Raw genomic sequence first — 13,274 nt, 5'->3', positions numbered from 1 at the left:
GAAGCCGGCTGAGGACACACACGTGGGTTCTGCCGTGAGTTCTATCTTTTCGGTGTGTTTGGACGCGTGTTCTCTAGCGAGTCCGAGCCACCGTTTGGTCAACATGGGTCGCTCGGGGAAATTGCCCTCCGGTGTCTCGGCCAAGCTGAAGCGCTGGAAGAAAGGCCACAGCAGCGACAGCAACCCCGCCACTTGCCGCCATCGCCAGGCCGCTCGCAGCCGCTTCTTCAGCCGTCCGTCAGGTAGCCCGGCCGGGGGATTCCTTGGGCGGCGTCTGTGGCATTCGGCCAGCCACATTAGAATGTCAGCCCTGGGGCTCCCGGTGAAGACCCGCCCCTCGAATTTGACAGATGCGGAAGCTATCCTCTGAAGGGAAATGAGTTGTCTAGGATACTGCGGCCTCAGGGTTGAGATACTTGGCCTTCACTACCCTTGGGTGGCTCGTTAGAGTTGTGTATGTGTTGAGAGAGTCTTAGGGAGCGAACCCAGGACCTTGTGCACGCTAACTAAACACTCAGCTACTAACCCACATCCTCAGCCTTTGGGTGTCTCTGTACAATATACGACCCTGGCTCTGGATGTCGCTGTGCCTGTAGTAGAGAGAAGCAGATCTGGGGGTTCCTTTCTCTTGGCTTTGAAAGTTGCAAGCATACACAGGGAGGGCTGTGCAGGCAAGCCGGGTTCCAAATCCAGCCACTGGGATTGGGGGTCTAAACCCTCTGGCTTGTTTCTTAGGGATTCTGTTCCTTCAGCCAAAGGCAGTTTTGGTGGAAATGGGGCCATTACCTTGTTACTCTGGTTCTCAGGAAAGAGCGACCTGACAGTCGATGCTGTGAAGCTGCATAATGAGCTGCAGTCGGGGACCCTGAGCCTGGGCAAAAGCCAAGCCCCTGAGACGGCCATGGACCAAGATCCAGAGGTGGCTTTCACTGAGAAGTCCTCGGGCACGTTTCTAAGTGGCTTGTCTGACTGTACAAACGTCACCTTCAGCAAAGTGCAGCGCTTCTGGGAATCCAACTCAGCTGCTCACAAGGAGGTAGGAGATTGGTTTCGGAGTTTGTAGGGCAGTGGGCGGGGCACATTCAAGACTTACATACAGCTCTGGTGACAGCAGCTGGTATTTCTGGATGATGTGTCAGCTCTCTTACCCTTTGTGCCCTTTACATATACTCTCCTTGGGTAGAGTCCCCTTTAAAAAATGTGTGTGGTAATGTTCATATATATTTTAAAATTTTTGTTGTTTATTTTTTTGAGACAAGCTTTTCCTCTGTAGACCAGGCTGGCTTCAAAACCGTAGAGATCCATCTGCCTTTGCCTTTCACGTGCTAGGGTTAAAGGTTTGTGTCATCATGCTCAACAAAGCATATTTATTTTTATTGTGTGTGCCATGGCATGAGCATGAAGGTCAGAAGACAACTTTAGGGAGACCTTTCTCTTCCTTCCACCGTGTAGGGCTCTGGGGTCAGATTTAGCTTGGCAGGTTCAGAAGCAAATTCCTTAACTGGCTGAGCCGTGTGGGGTGCTCCTGAGTCCACTTTTTAAACAACGTCTCTGCTGACTAAAATCCTTGAGAGTAGAAATGGTTTCAACATTTGTCATCCCAACTGTACTTCACACAGGAATTTTTCCATGTGTTTCCAGGGAAGCCAGTGTTCAAGTTCATGGTGAATAACTGTGGTTAGGATTTGTTTTGGTTAACAAGGAATGTTTTACTTAATTGACATTTCAAAGTTAATATGTTTAAATTTTTCATTATTTAAGTGAAGAATATCAAAATGCTACAATATACAAAGATATAAGTAGACTGAACTGTTACAACTCGTCCCCCAATTTGAGTCCCTCCAGTGGGTATTGTCAATGGGTCACTATGTGTATTTCTAGACTAGCACTGCCCAGTAGAACTGTAAAGTGGCCTACGTGTGTAATTTTGAATTTTTAGAAGCTACATTTTTAAAGTAAAAAAGAATAGGTGAAATTAATGTATTTGACCAGTATATATAAAATACTAGCATTTCAACACATTTAGTTAACTTTTGTGTTATTTCTTTTTTTTTGTTTTGTTTTTTTTTGTTGTTTGTTTTTTTGTTTTTTTGTTTTTTCAAGACAGGGTTTCTCTGTATAGCCCTGCTGTCATCGAACTCAGAAATCCGCCTGCCTCTGCCTGTGTTATTTCTTTATACTCTGCTTTTTATGTTTTTTCTTTATTTCCATTTGAGTTGTGTGTGTGCATGTGTGCCCATGTGCCCATGGAAGCCTTATCTCCTGCAGCTGGACTTGGAGTTGGTTGTGAGCTCCCAGGGCGGGCGCTAGGAACTGACTCCAGTGCTGTACAAGATCGGCAAGACTTTCCAACTTCTGAGCCATGTGGATGTGCGGTGTCATCAGTCAGGATTGTTGTGGGCATTGTTTTGTTTTGTTTTTAGACTCGGGTCTCACTCTGTACCCCTGGCTGGCCTGAAACTTGATGTTTAAACCAGGCTAGCCTTGAACTCAAGAGATCTGTAAGTCTCTGTTTCTCAAGTGCTGGGATTAAAGGTGTGTGCCACTGCCTGATGACAGGGTCTTTTAGCCTAGCTCAGGTTGGCCCGGATTGCACTTTGTGGCTCATGTTAACCTCAGACTCACAGTAATCCTCTTGCCTCGGTCTTTCGAATGCTGGGATTATAGGTGTGCACCACCGTACCTAGTTCTGTTCAACGTTTTGTGTGTTTACTAAGGTTTACTAAAAATATAGTTATGTTTTCTATCCATTGCTTTCCAACTTTGTCACTGACAAAACAGTATTTCTAAGTTATTGTATCTATTTTTTCTCACACTGTTGGTTTTGTGCTTGTTGTTTTTCAGTAATCATAAAACATTTAAATCTCATTATCTGGGCATGGTAGTACATGCCTGCTGTAATCGCAGTATGTGGAAAGCTGAGGCAGAAGAATTGCTGTCAATTTGAAGCCAGCCTGGGTTATATAGCCAGACTCTATATCAAAAAACAAGACAAAAACAAAACAAAAAACAGCAAAAAAGCCTATCAAGTCTAAAATAATAATAGTGTAATAATAATATTATTAATTACTACCACTACTACTACATTCTGACTGCTGTTTCCTCTCCCTCCTCTTCTCCAAGTCCCTCCCCTCTAGCCCCACTCCGGTCCTCGTAATAGTGTAGTATATGATCAGTTTCCTCTTGCTGACTGTGTTCCAGTTTGTGGCTGCAGTGTGCATGTTCACAGAGGTGTTTCTATAAGAAACAGTGTCCTTGAGGTGGCCTTGGAGAAGTCATGTTCTTGGGCCTCTTGTTTACTAGGCCCTGTGGTGTGTACTCCAGCTGCTCCAATCTTGTCTGACTTAGAAGCCCTAAGCCAGGACATCAGTTTGTGAAGAAGAAAGGGAAAGGGGCCACCCAGGCCACGGTTCCATTTGATACATCATGGCTGCTTTCTCCTCCTGTGCAGATCTGTGCTGTGCTGGCTGCTGTTACTGAGGTGATTCGATCCCAGGGAGGCAAGGAGACGGAGACTGAGTACTTTGCTGCTCTGGTGAGTGTGTGTGATGAGGGCTGCGTGTTCAGAACAGCAGGTCAGTCAAGCTATCAAGAGAAAACAGATGCCCCTGGCCTGTGGGGGCAGGGCAACCTCCAGTGGGTAAAAGTACTTCTGTTCTCTGGTGGATTGTGGATAATAAGGCTGGTTGCATTTACTGTCTCAGCCTTGTAAGACAAAAGTTCACTACCTTATGAAGACAAGTTAGAACTGGAAGATCCTTTACAACAAAATTACTTCCAAGATGTGATTTAGGGGTCCCCATGGTCCTTTTAGGGGGGCAAACAGGACAAGATTATTTCCATAATGATACTAGCATACTGTTTACTATTTTTATTCTCATGAGTGTACCATAGAGTTTTCCAGAGGTTACCTGATAATGGAGGACAATTTGGGGGAGTTATGTTTAGAAAAGGTTTTCACTGTAACTCAGGCTGGTCTTGAACTGATGTCAGTCTTCCTGCCTTAGCCTCCCAAGCGCTGTGATTCCATGTACGGCATCAGCTCTACTATGGTTTTGTTTGTTTGTTTGTTTTGTTTTTGTTTGTTTGTTTGTTTTGCAGTATTAGGAATTGCACCCAGGGCTTTACATATGCTTTTATTAACTCAACTGCATCCTTAGCTGACACAAGATGAGAGTCTTTCTTCTTTTCTTTCTTCCTTTCTTTCCTTCTGAGATAGGTTGATTGTTCATCCTAATGGAAAATGCCACCACTATACCAAGCAAGATAAAATATTCTTATTCCTATTTTATAAGAAGAAAACTGAGCCACAAAAGGTTACTAGGGCGCTTGGGAGACAGAAGGAGAGGCAGGTGGATCTCTATGAGTTTAAGGGCAGCCAGAGCTACATGGTGATACATTGTAGTCTCAAAGAATAAATGAATAAAGTAAGAAATATAAGGTTACTAGGCCAAAGGTACACAGTGACAAAGCTCAGATTTGAACGTTATATACCTTGAAGAGGGTTCTTGATCATAACTCTGAGCACAGCATGTGGGTTCCACCTGCCACACACTCATTCCTGTGTGTGCATTGTGTTACTCACCTGTCTGTACCCCTCACTGTGGCCCTCAGATGACAACAATGGAAGCAGTGGAGTCCCCAGAGTCGCTGGCTGCCGTTGCATACCTACTGAACCTTGTCCTGAAGCGGTGAGTCCAACTGGGACTTGGCAGACACTTGAGTGTGTGCGTGTGTCTGTCTGTCTTTCTGTCTGTCTGTCTGCCTGCAGAGAGAGAGACAGACAGACAGACAGACAGAGAATGTGTCTCTTTAGCCCTCATACTGGGGTTTTAAGATGAAAATATTTGGGCTGGAGAGACAGCTCAGAGTCCATGAGACCTAGAGCCCAGGCATGGTGAGCACACTAACCTGAGTGGCAGATGAGCTCCTGTTCTCATTGGTGACTTGCTGAACGACTGGGCCAGAGTGCTCGTCCTTTAACACCAGGGCCTGTCTCAGTTGCTTTTCTTCAGCTGCTTTGGATTAACTCTGTATTTTCCCCACAGTGTGCCAAGTCCTGTGCTCATGAAGAAGTTCTCTGATACCTCCAAAGCCTTTATGGACATCATGTCTGCCCAGGCGAGCAGTGGCTCCACCTCTGCACTCCGATGGGTCAGTGCTTGGAGATTCCTGTGTTCAGTGGGTGTGGTTAAAGCACCGGCCCTTCCTTGGCAGCGGTGTTGGTGGTACTCTACAGATCCTTGAGCAGATCTCTTTGGGCTTTTCCATGATTGGTGAGACCCTGGACTCTTTCCCTGGGGCTGGGAGAGCTGAGGGACTTTCTACATTTTTCTTTAAGGTCCTCTCCTGCCTGGCCATCCTTCTTCGGAAGCAAGACCTGGAGGCCTGGGGCTATCCTGTCACCCTTCAGGTGTACCATGGACTGCTGAGCTTCACCGTGCATGCCAAGCCAAAGGTGAGGCTCTGGCTGAACAGGGTTGGAAAAGACTTAGGGCTTGCACTCTTGGTTTGGTTTCTTTCTTGGTTTTGTGTGTGTGTGTGTCGTGTATTCACATGTGTGCATGCACAGTCATATGTGCACACAGAAGTGTCCTGCCCTTACCATTCTTAGCCTTATTCCTTCCTTCCCAGAGTCTCATTAAGCTTGAAGCAGGGCTGGAGGCTGGTAAGCCCCGGTGACACTCCTGTCTGCACCCTGGAGGCGTTCAGGTTCTACAAGTGCATGCCGTAACCTATGCCTGACTGTTATTTATTTATTTATTTATTTATTTATTTATTATACTTATTTATTTATTTATTTATTTTTAGTTTTTTGAGACAAGGTTTCTCTGTGTAGTCCTGGCTGTCCTGGAACTCACTCTGTAGACCAGGCTGGCCTCAAACTCAGAAATCCACCTGCCTCTGCCTCCCAAGTGCTGGGATTAAAGGCGTGCACCACCACCGCCCGGCTTATTTATTTATTTATTTTAGATTTATTTGTATTTGTGTTAGTGTGTGTAACACCTTTGTACATATGCTTACAGAGGCCACAAGAGGTGTTGAGTCCTCTGCAACTGTGGTTATAGACAGTTGTGAGCCACCTGATGTGTGGGTCCTAGAAACCAAACCTGTATCCTCTAGATAATCATTGGGCCATCTCTCCATCCCCCACCCCCTTCCTGTTTTCTGTGTGGTTCTGAGGATTTGAATTTAACCTCATATTTACACAAACACACTTACCTGCTAAGCCTTCTCCTTAACCCCAAGTCCTGAAGTTTTGCAGTTTGTTGTTTTTGTTATTTGAGACAAGGTCTTACTTTATAGCCCCTGGATGACTTGGAACTTGCTATGTAGACCAGGCTGGCTTTGAGCTCAGAGATCCCTGCCTGGGATTAAAGGCTTGTACCACCATTCCCAGCCCAAGTCCTGAGGTTCTGCCTGAGATTCTGCTCCCTGCTTCTGAGGCCTTGTCCACTGAGTCCAGAAAATGAGGAACACCCCTTCTCCTGCAGGAGAGTCACAGCCTAGTGCTTCTGAGCCTCTCTTCAGCCTCCTCAGTCCTCCACCCTTCCTGGCAGGGAGATGGCAGTCTTGATGGGGTATCTGGTGTCATACAGACCTACTCCCCCTCCCCCTTCATTTTTAGGGCCCCATACATACTAGACAAGCACAACCACTGAGCTGTCTCTCCAGCTGCATTCTTGCTCTGTTGTTTTGAGAGAGTATCTTACTAAGCTACCCAGATTGGCTGTGTACTCACTCTGTAGTCTAGTCTAGGCAGGCCTTGAACTTTCACTTGCCTCTCTCAGCCTCCCCATCGGTTGGAATTACAAGCCTATCACCAGTCTCAGCCCTGAGCTGGGTTCTTAGTTCATCTTGAGCAAATTACTTAATGTCTGTAAGCCTGGGCCTCCTAACTAAGAGATAGTTCCAGTCTTGCAGCAGAGTTGTGTGGAGTCTCAGGCCTGGGGCAGTCCCTGCTTTATAGCAGGCACTCAGCACGAGGGTCTATGCTGCTTCCTCAGAAATTATTATACTTCCTCGGGGGACGTATACTGATGCCCATGTGAAGTGCTTATAACCCAGGGCGTCCCCTGCCTCCTTCCTTGTGTATTCATGTGATCATTAACACACCTTCTTTAGGTTGCTGTTACAATTTCACTTCATTAGAGTAACACTTTGTCAGCAAACTGTCTTTTAAAAAAAAGTTTCTATTTGTGTATGGATGTCATTTGTTTGTTTGTTTGTTTGTTTTGGTGACAGGGTCTCACTATGTAGCCCTGGCTGACTTCAGAACCCACAGTGATCTACCTGCCTTTGTTTCCTTAGTGCTGAGATCAAAGGAGTAGACTGTTGGGGCTGAAGATATGGCTCAGCAGTTAAGAACACTGACTGCTCTTCCAAGGGGCTAGGGTTCAATTGCCAGCAACCACAGTCATCTTTAACTCTAGTTCCAGGGGATCCAACACCCTCACACAGACGTCTATGCAGGCAGAACACCAATGCACATAAAGTAAATATAAAAATAAATCCATACCATCACCCAGAGCTATGTGGGTGTTTTGCCTGTGTGTATATATGTGTATTACGTGCATGCCTGGTGCCTATGGAGGCCAGACTAGAACACCAGATGCCCAGAAACTGGAGTTACAGGTGGTTGTAAGTCTCTACGTGGGTTCCAGATACTGAACCCTGATTCTCCTCAAGAGTAGCTAATGTTTTTAATTTCTGAACTATCTCCCCAGTACCTGCAAGTATCTTTTATTTTCTGCTCTATATTTGCTTATTTTTTTGCTTCAGGCAAGTATCGTCTTCTGCTTACTGGCACTTGGTTAACACGTAGAGTAGTGGTCCTGGTGTTGCTGGGTACTGAAGATGAAGACCCTGCTGCTCAGAGTTTGGATCTCTGGGCTGCCTCAGAGCCATTTGGCTAGTTAGCAAGCTTAAGATTCTGTAGTGTATGATCCTGAAATAGCAATGGGTATTACACAGTATGTGTTCCATCAGGCTGCTAGTAGCGGTTGTGCCAAGTATCCAATGCTGATCTTCCCTTGTTTCCATCAGATCCGTAAGGCTGCTCAGCATGGAGTGTGCTCAGTTCTCAAGGGCAGTGACTTCATGTTTGGTGAAAAGGCCCCTGCCCATCATCCTGCTGCTGTCTCCACTGCCAAGTTCTGCATCCAGGAGATTGAGAAGTCTGGAGGTGAGGTAGCTAGGCCCAGGGCAGGTAGAGGGGAAGTCGAGTGGGATTCAGAAGGATTAGGAGTAAAACTCCCTTTTGTCTGCCAGGCTCCAAGGAGGCCACCACCACACTGCACATGCTCACACTGCTGAAGGACATGCTGCCCTGCTTCCCAGAAGGCCTGGTGAAGAGCTGCAGTGAGACTCTGCTACGGGTCATGACCTTGAACCATGTGGTAAGGGCTAGACACAGGAAGAATGGGAACTCAGTCTTCCTGATTGGTCTGTAATCCCCGCTGCTGAGAGGCCAAGGCTCTCTGTCCTGACCCTGTTTTTACCATAAACCAAAGACACGGTATCATCCATGCCGTCAGAGTGGGCTAGCTCATCTTTTTTTTTTTTTTTTTTTTTTTTTTTTTTTTTTTCTCGAGACAGGGTTTCTCTGTGTAGTCCTGGCTGTCCTGGAACTCACTATGTAGACCAGGCTGGCCTCGAACTCAGAAATCCACCTGCCTCTGCCTTCCAAGTGCTGGGATTAAAGGCGTGCGCCACCACCGCCCAACTTGGGCTGGCTCATCTTAAGGCTGCGTGGAAGCTGACTTCAGATTCCTGTGCATGCGTAGTCAGAGAGCTGCTTTAGGGAGTTGACTCTCTCCCAGTTTTACACAGGTTTTAGAGACTAGGCTCAGGCCATCAGGCGTGGGTGGCAAGCACTTTACCTGTTGAGCCCTAACTTTGTTTTAAGTGTTCTTGGGTTTGAACGTGGGGCCTCTGTGCATTAGATAAGGCTCTAGCACTGAACTGTGTCTCAGTTTTTTGTTGGTTGCCATGGCTTACTAGAGTGACAGTCTTCAGGGTGTCTGGGAGTCTAGGGGACCTGTAGACTCCATGTAGCTCGTGTAATGGAGCAGGAGTTGGAAAGCCCCAGGGCAGCTGTGGACTTTGTATTTCCTTGCTAAGTCTGTGTCTCTCCTGCAGCTTGTGACAGCCTGTGCCATGCAGGCCTTCCATAACCTCTTCCATGCCAAGCCTAGCTCTAGCACCCTGTCAGCAGAACTCAACGCCCAGATCATCACGGTGAGGCCTGATGTTGGGGGAGGGTAGAGGTGCCAGCTCTGCTGCCTTACTTCAGTGATGAGGTTGCTTGGGATAATCTGCCCCAATGGAGAATAGCCAAGCTTGCAGACAGAAGAGAGACCACTGAAACTGCATCAGTGGTCATAGGAAATAGGCACTGACTCCTAATCTAGTTAACACTTTAAATGATTTCAGTTTGAGAGGGCTTCTAACCTCCGATATCTGTAAGTGGACTTTCAGAGGGAGACATACGTCTTCCCCAAACTATTTGCAAAATATACACTGAAGTGGCATTTCCTCAGAGAAGCCTCTACTTCAGTGATTCCCAGGAGGTGTGTCAGGCACCTCACTTCCACTCCTACAGCCTTTTGTTCCTGAAATATGAGACCTGGAAGGGTTGGAGCAGGGGAGGCCAGGTGGCTGTGACTTCTGACCAGACATCACAGTGCTTTTGTCAAGATTCTAGGAAAGGGCCAACCAACATCCTTGGGACTACTGCTGACTGAGACTCTCCTGCTCATTTCTGTCTCACCTCTAGGCATTGTATGACTACGTTCCCAGTGAGAATGATTTACAGCCCCTGCTGGCCTGGCTTAAGGTCATGGAGAAAGCCCACATGAACCTGGTCAGGTAGGGATGGTGGAAGTCAGTCTAGGGTCTCCCTTTAGGTTGCCTACTGTTGATGCAGATGTGGGGGCCATGAGCCAGAGCTGGAGAGGCCATTCAGTACCAAGGCCTGTGCTGTGTGGGTGAGGACCTGTTCTTATGTTAGGACAGCAAGGGCGGGCAGCATGGCCATTCTTCTGTATAGTTCCTTCCTCACTGGAGCAGCGGCTAGCCAGCTGCAAGCAACAAGACAGAGGACAGCACCTTCTGGGCTGGAGGCAGCCTACAGCCTGAGTCTCAGCTTGCTCTGTGCTTTTTGGTGAAGGGGATACCGTTTCCTTTTTTGTGGATGGAGACTCTCAGGAGTCAGTTCTCTCCTTCGATCATGTGGATTCCAGGCATTGAGCTCAGGTCATCAGACTTGGAGCAAGCGCCTGTACCCACTGAGCCATCTCAGTGGGATACTTTGTTTTGTTTAGTTGTTTTTGTTTTTTGGAAGATGGGGGTCTCATTACATAGCCCTCCCTGACTGGCTATATAGACAAGACTGTCTTGAACTTAGATATCTCTATCCCTCTGCCTCATGAGTGCAGGGATTAAATGAGCTAATATGCCTGGCCTGGCCTGGTTCAGCTTCCTAACTTTGGGTATTATAGTTGTCAGCCATCGTGCCTAGTCTTGGTGTGATCTTTATTTGTTTATTTTTATTTTTTTTCTTTTCTTTTTTCTTTTTTCTTTTTTTTTTTTGCGTGTTTATGTGTGAGTATGATGTGTGTGAGTTCCTAGATGTTGAGTTACTGGTACACACATGCCACAGTAAGCGCACTTGTGGAGGACCTAAGAAAACTACTGTCTTGCTGTAGATGTGCTGGGTCATTACTGTGCTCAGCTTTGTGAGAGTGTGAGGGATTCACACCCAGATCCTGCTCAGACGGCAGGTAGCCCACACTGAGCCACTCCACAGCCCGGGTGTTATTTTACGTTATATTTGTGTGTGTGTTTGTGGTATGCGTGTGCCATGGCATGCATGTCTAAATCAGGAGGTGACTCAGGAGTGGGTGTCTCCTTTACTGGATGGATTCCAAAGATCACTCCTCAGGCTTAGTGGCCCAGGTTGGGGGGAGCCCTTACCATGGAGCGATCTTGCTGACCCTCAAGTGTGATGCTTTTTGTTTTTATGTTTTGGGTTCAGATTGCCTGGGTGTGTGCGTGAGTCTCACTCTGCCCCACTATGTAGCCTTGTGTGTCTCAGTTTTGTCATCTGCAGAGTAGGAATTTGACTTAGTAACTGTTGCAAGGTTGGAGTGAGGTGTCTGCTGTTAAGTCAGTTGGCAGGGAGAATCACGAACACGTTAGCAGTTTTTATTATCTTGTTTGTATGTTACGATAGAAAGTTTTGATTTGACTCTGGAAAGTGTAAGGGGTAGGGAAGAAGGAGATGTTAAGGAAGACAAGTTCTCATTCTGTGTGCCAAGCTACTTAAAGCCAGTTTAAGTAAACTTAAGCCCCATGTATTGTTACTTCAAGGATGCTGCTTTTTTGACAGTCCAGGCCAATAGATGTTTTCACCTGAGTTCTGGTGGCTCAGGTCTCTGAGGCTCAGGGCCAGGTTCCACAGAAACATTTTGTCTTGATAGGTTGCAGCGAGACCTGGGGCTAGGCCATCTTGCTCGGTTTTTTGGAACTGCAGTAACCTGTCTTCTCTCTCCTCATTCACAAGTGGTGGCAGCTGCTACCCAGACTCTCAAGGTACTTCAGCCTGCTGAATCCTGCTTTAGCATAAGAGGTGCTGCCTGCTGTTCTGTCTCCCAGGCCACCTTAGATGCCCTGCTTTGTACTGGGGGAGCTTCTCACAGTGGGAGACATGCTTTTGGAACTTCAAAAAGCCCCTATCTGGGAGGGTGAGTGGGACTGGGGGTACAGTCTCAGACTAGACAGCCTGGGCCTCTCTTTCAGGAGATCCTGAAGGAGTGTGTGGCTCTACACATTGCTGACATTGGCTCTGTGACCTCTTCAGCCTCGGGTCCTCCCCAGTACATCGCTAAGATGTTCAGGTAAGAATGTGGTGTCACGACTAGGAAGGTACAAAGAGGACCTTGTTGGAAGTTCTGTCTGATGACCTGGACTCCACTTACCACTTTAGATAGTGCACCCAGTACCAGGTGTGCCATAGAATTGGGTAAGTGCCAAACACCTGCCTGAGTGAGCGGCTCCGCCAGTTGCGCGTGCTGCTATGTTTCAGAGGCATTCAGAGGTGCCATACTATGAGCCCTGCAGCCCTGCCTCTGAGCTTCTGGACCCTGGAGCTGGCGTTGCATCCAGTTCTATTACTTGCACACCCCAGGTATCCGGAGCAATCTCCTCTATCTATTGACGCCTTTGTGTCCTCCTCAGTGGGAGAGCAGCACCAGGCATGTAGATAGGCATTCAGGAAACAGAAACTGCTGACCCTTGTGCTAGGAGACTGTATGAACACCTCTTACTGCTGGGAAGAGAGGTCATCTCGATTGTAAAAGGCTGACCATGGAGTGTGCTGGCTTGTCCTCAACATCTGTGAGGAGCCATTCACAGACATGGCCACAGTGTGCTAAGCAGTCCCTGGAAATGGGAGGGCCCTAGATCTGTCTCCTGGGTCTGTTTGTTCTGTCTGGTGCTCTGGTGACTAATGGGTAGGGACAGAGGATGGCACTGTTCTTGTACAGCTGGCATGTGGTATCAGGAGCCCCCGAGGAGTAAGCCTCCTGACCTCAGCCACCCCTGGCCCAGACACTGCTCCTTGTTGGCCCTTTCCACCTAAAGTCCCCAGGGCCTCAGATACTGTGGGCGAGATGGGACCAGCTACCTGTTCCCTGCCGTCCTCCCCACTCAGGTCAGGTAGAGAAAGCATGGGACAGCATAGTACCCAGGCTGAGGAGCCCAGCGCAGTGACTGACAGGTGGTTTCATGTCTCTGAGCCTCAGTTTCCACATCTGAAAATGGGACATATTACTACATCATGCATTTCTCTTCAGTCAAGAGTATATAACTAAAAGTGTGAGCACTTTCTACACATTAGCTCTCCACTCTGTCCACCTGGGCCCCCTCCACTTTACAAGCTAGTGGGGTTTGCGGCTCACAGTACCATCTCCTGTTATTTCCTGGGATGCTGGGACTGTGGCCCTGACTGTTGCTCCTTTGCAGGGCAGTGGAAGAGGGCCTGTCATACAAATTTCATGCGGCCTGGAGCTCTGTGCTGCAGCTCCTGGGTGTCTTCTTTGAAGCTTGTGGAAAGCAGGCCCATCCTGTGATGAAGAAGGTGAGCTGGGGGCTCCTGGGGCCAGGGCACTGGTGGCACTTGGGTCCTTGGTCTGAGGACTCCTAGCCAGGAAGAACATGTCTACACTCTACACCAGCCCAGTGTTGACAGTGCCCACAGCAGGTGCCTGGTA

General features: G+C 47.7%; 1 protein-coding gene across 2 annotated transcripts in view; it reads left to right on the top strand.

Annotated features, from left to right (window-relative positions):
* The window catches only part of Rrp12 (ribosomal RNA processing 12 homolog), a 31,290-nt gene continuing 18,016 nt past the window's right edge, over nucleotides 1-13,274 (top strand). Inside the window, exons 1-13 of one of the 2 annotated variants that reach the window (XM_028774188.1) lie at nucleotides 1-242; nucleotides 807-1,036; nucleotides 3,452-3,535; nucleotides 4,615-4,691; nucleotides 5,049-5,154; nucleotides 5,342-5,458; nucleotides 8,047-8,185; nucleotides 8,272-8,399; nucleotides 9,142-9,240; nucleotides 9,779-9,870; nucleotides 11,484-11,595; nucleotides 11,803-11,900; nucleotides 13,027-13,141. In XM_028774188.1, coding sequence (XP_028630021.1) covers nucleotides 104-242; nucleotides 807-1,036; nucleotides 3,452-3,535; nucleotides 4,615-4,691; nucleotides 5,049-5,154; nucleotides 5,342-5,458; nucleotides 8,047-8,185; nucleotides 8,272-8,399; nucleotides 9,142-9,240; nucleotides 9,779-9,870; nucleotides 11,484-11,595; nucleotides 11,803-11,900; nucleotides 13,027-13,141 — 1,536 coding nt within the window. In that variant the 5' untranslated portion in view covers nucleotides 1-103. The remainder of the gene's footprint in view (nucleotides 243-806; nucleotides 1,037-3,451; nucleotides 3,536-4,614; nucleotides 4,692-5,048; nucleotides 5,155-5,341; nucleotides 5,459-8,046; nucleotides 8,186-8,271; nucleotides 8,400-9,141; nucleotides 9,241-9,778; nucleotides 9,871-11,483; nucleotides 11,596-11,802; nucleotides 11,901-13,026; nucleotides 13,142-13,274) is intronic. The other variant, XM_028774191.1, reaches the window with a different exon arrangement.

The sequence above is a fragment of the Grammomys surdaster genome, unplaced genomic scaffold (assembly GCF_004785775.1).
Source record: "Grammomys surdaster isolate TR1022 unplaced genomic scaffold, NIH_TR_1.0 66, whole genome shotgun sequence".
NCBI lineage: Eukaryota > Metazoa > Chordata > Mammalia > Rodentia > Muridae > Grammomys > Grammomys surdaster.
This window is presented reverse-complemented; position numbering and strand designations above follow the sequence as displayed.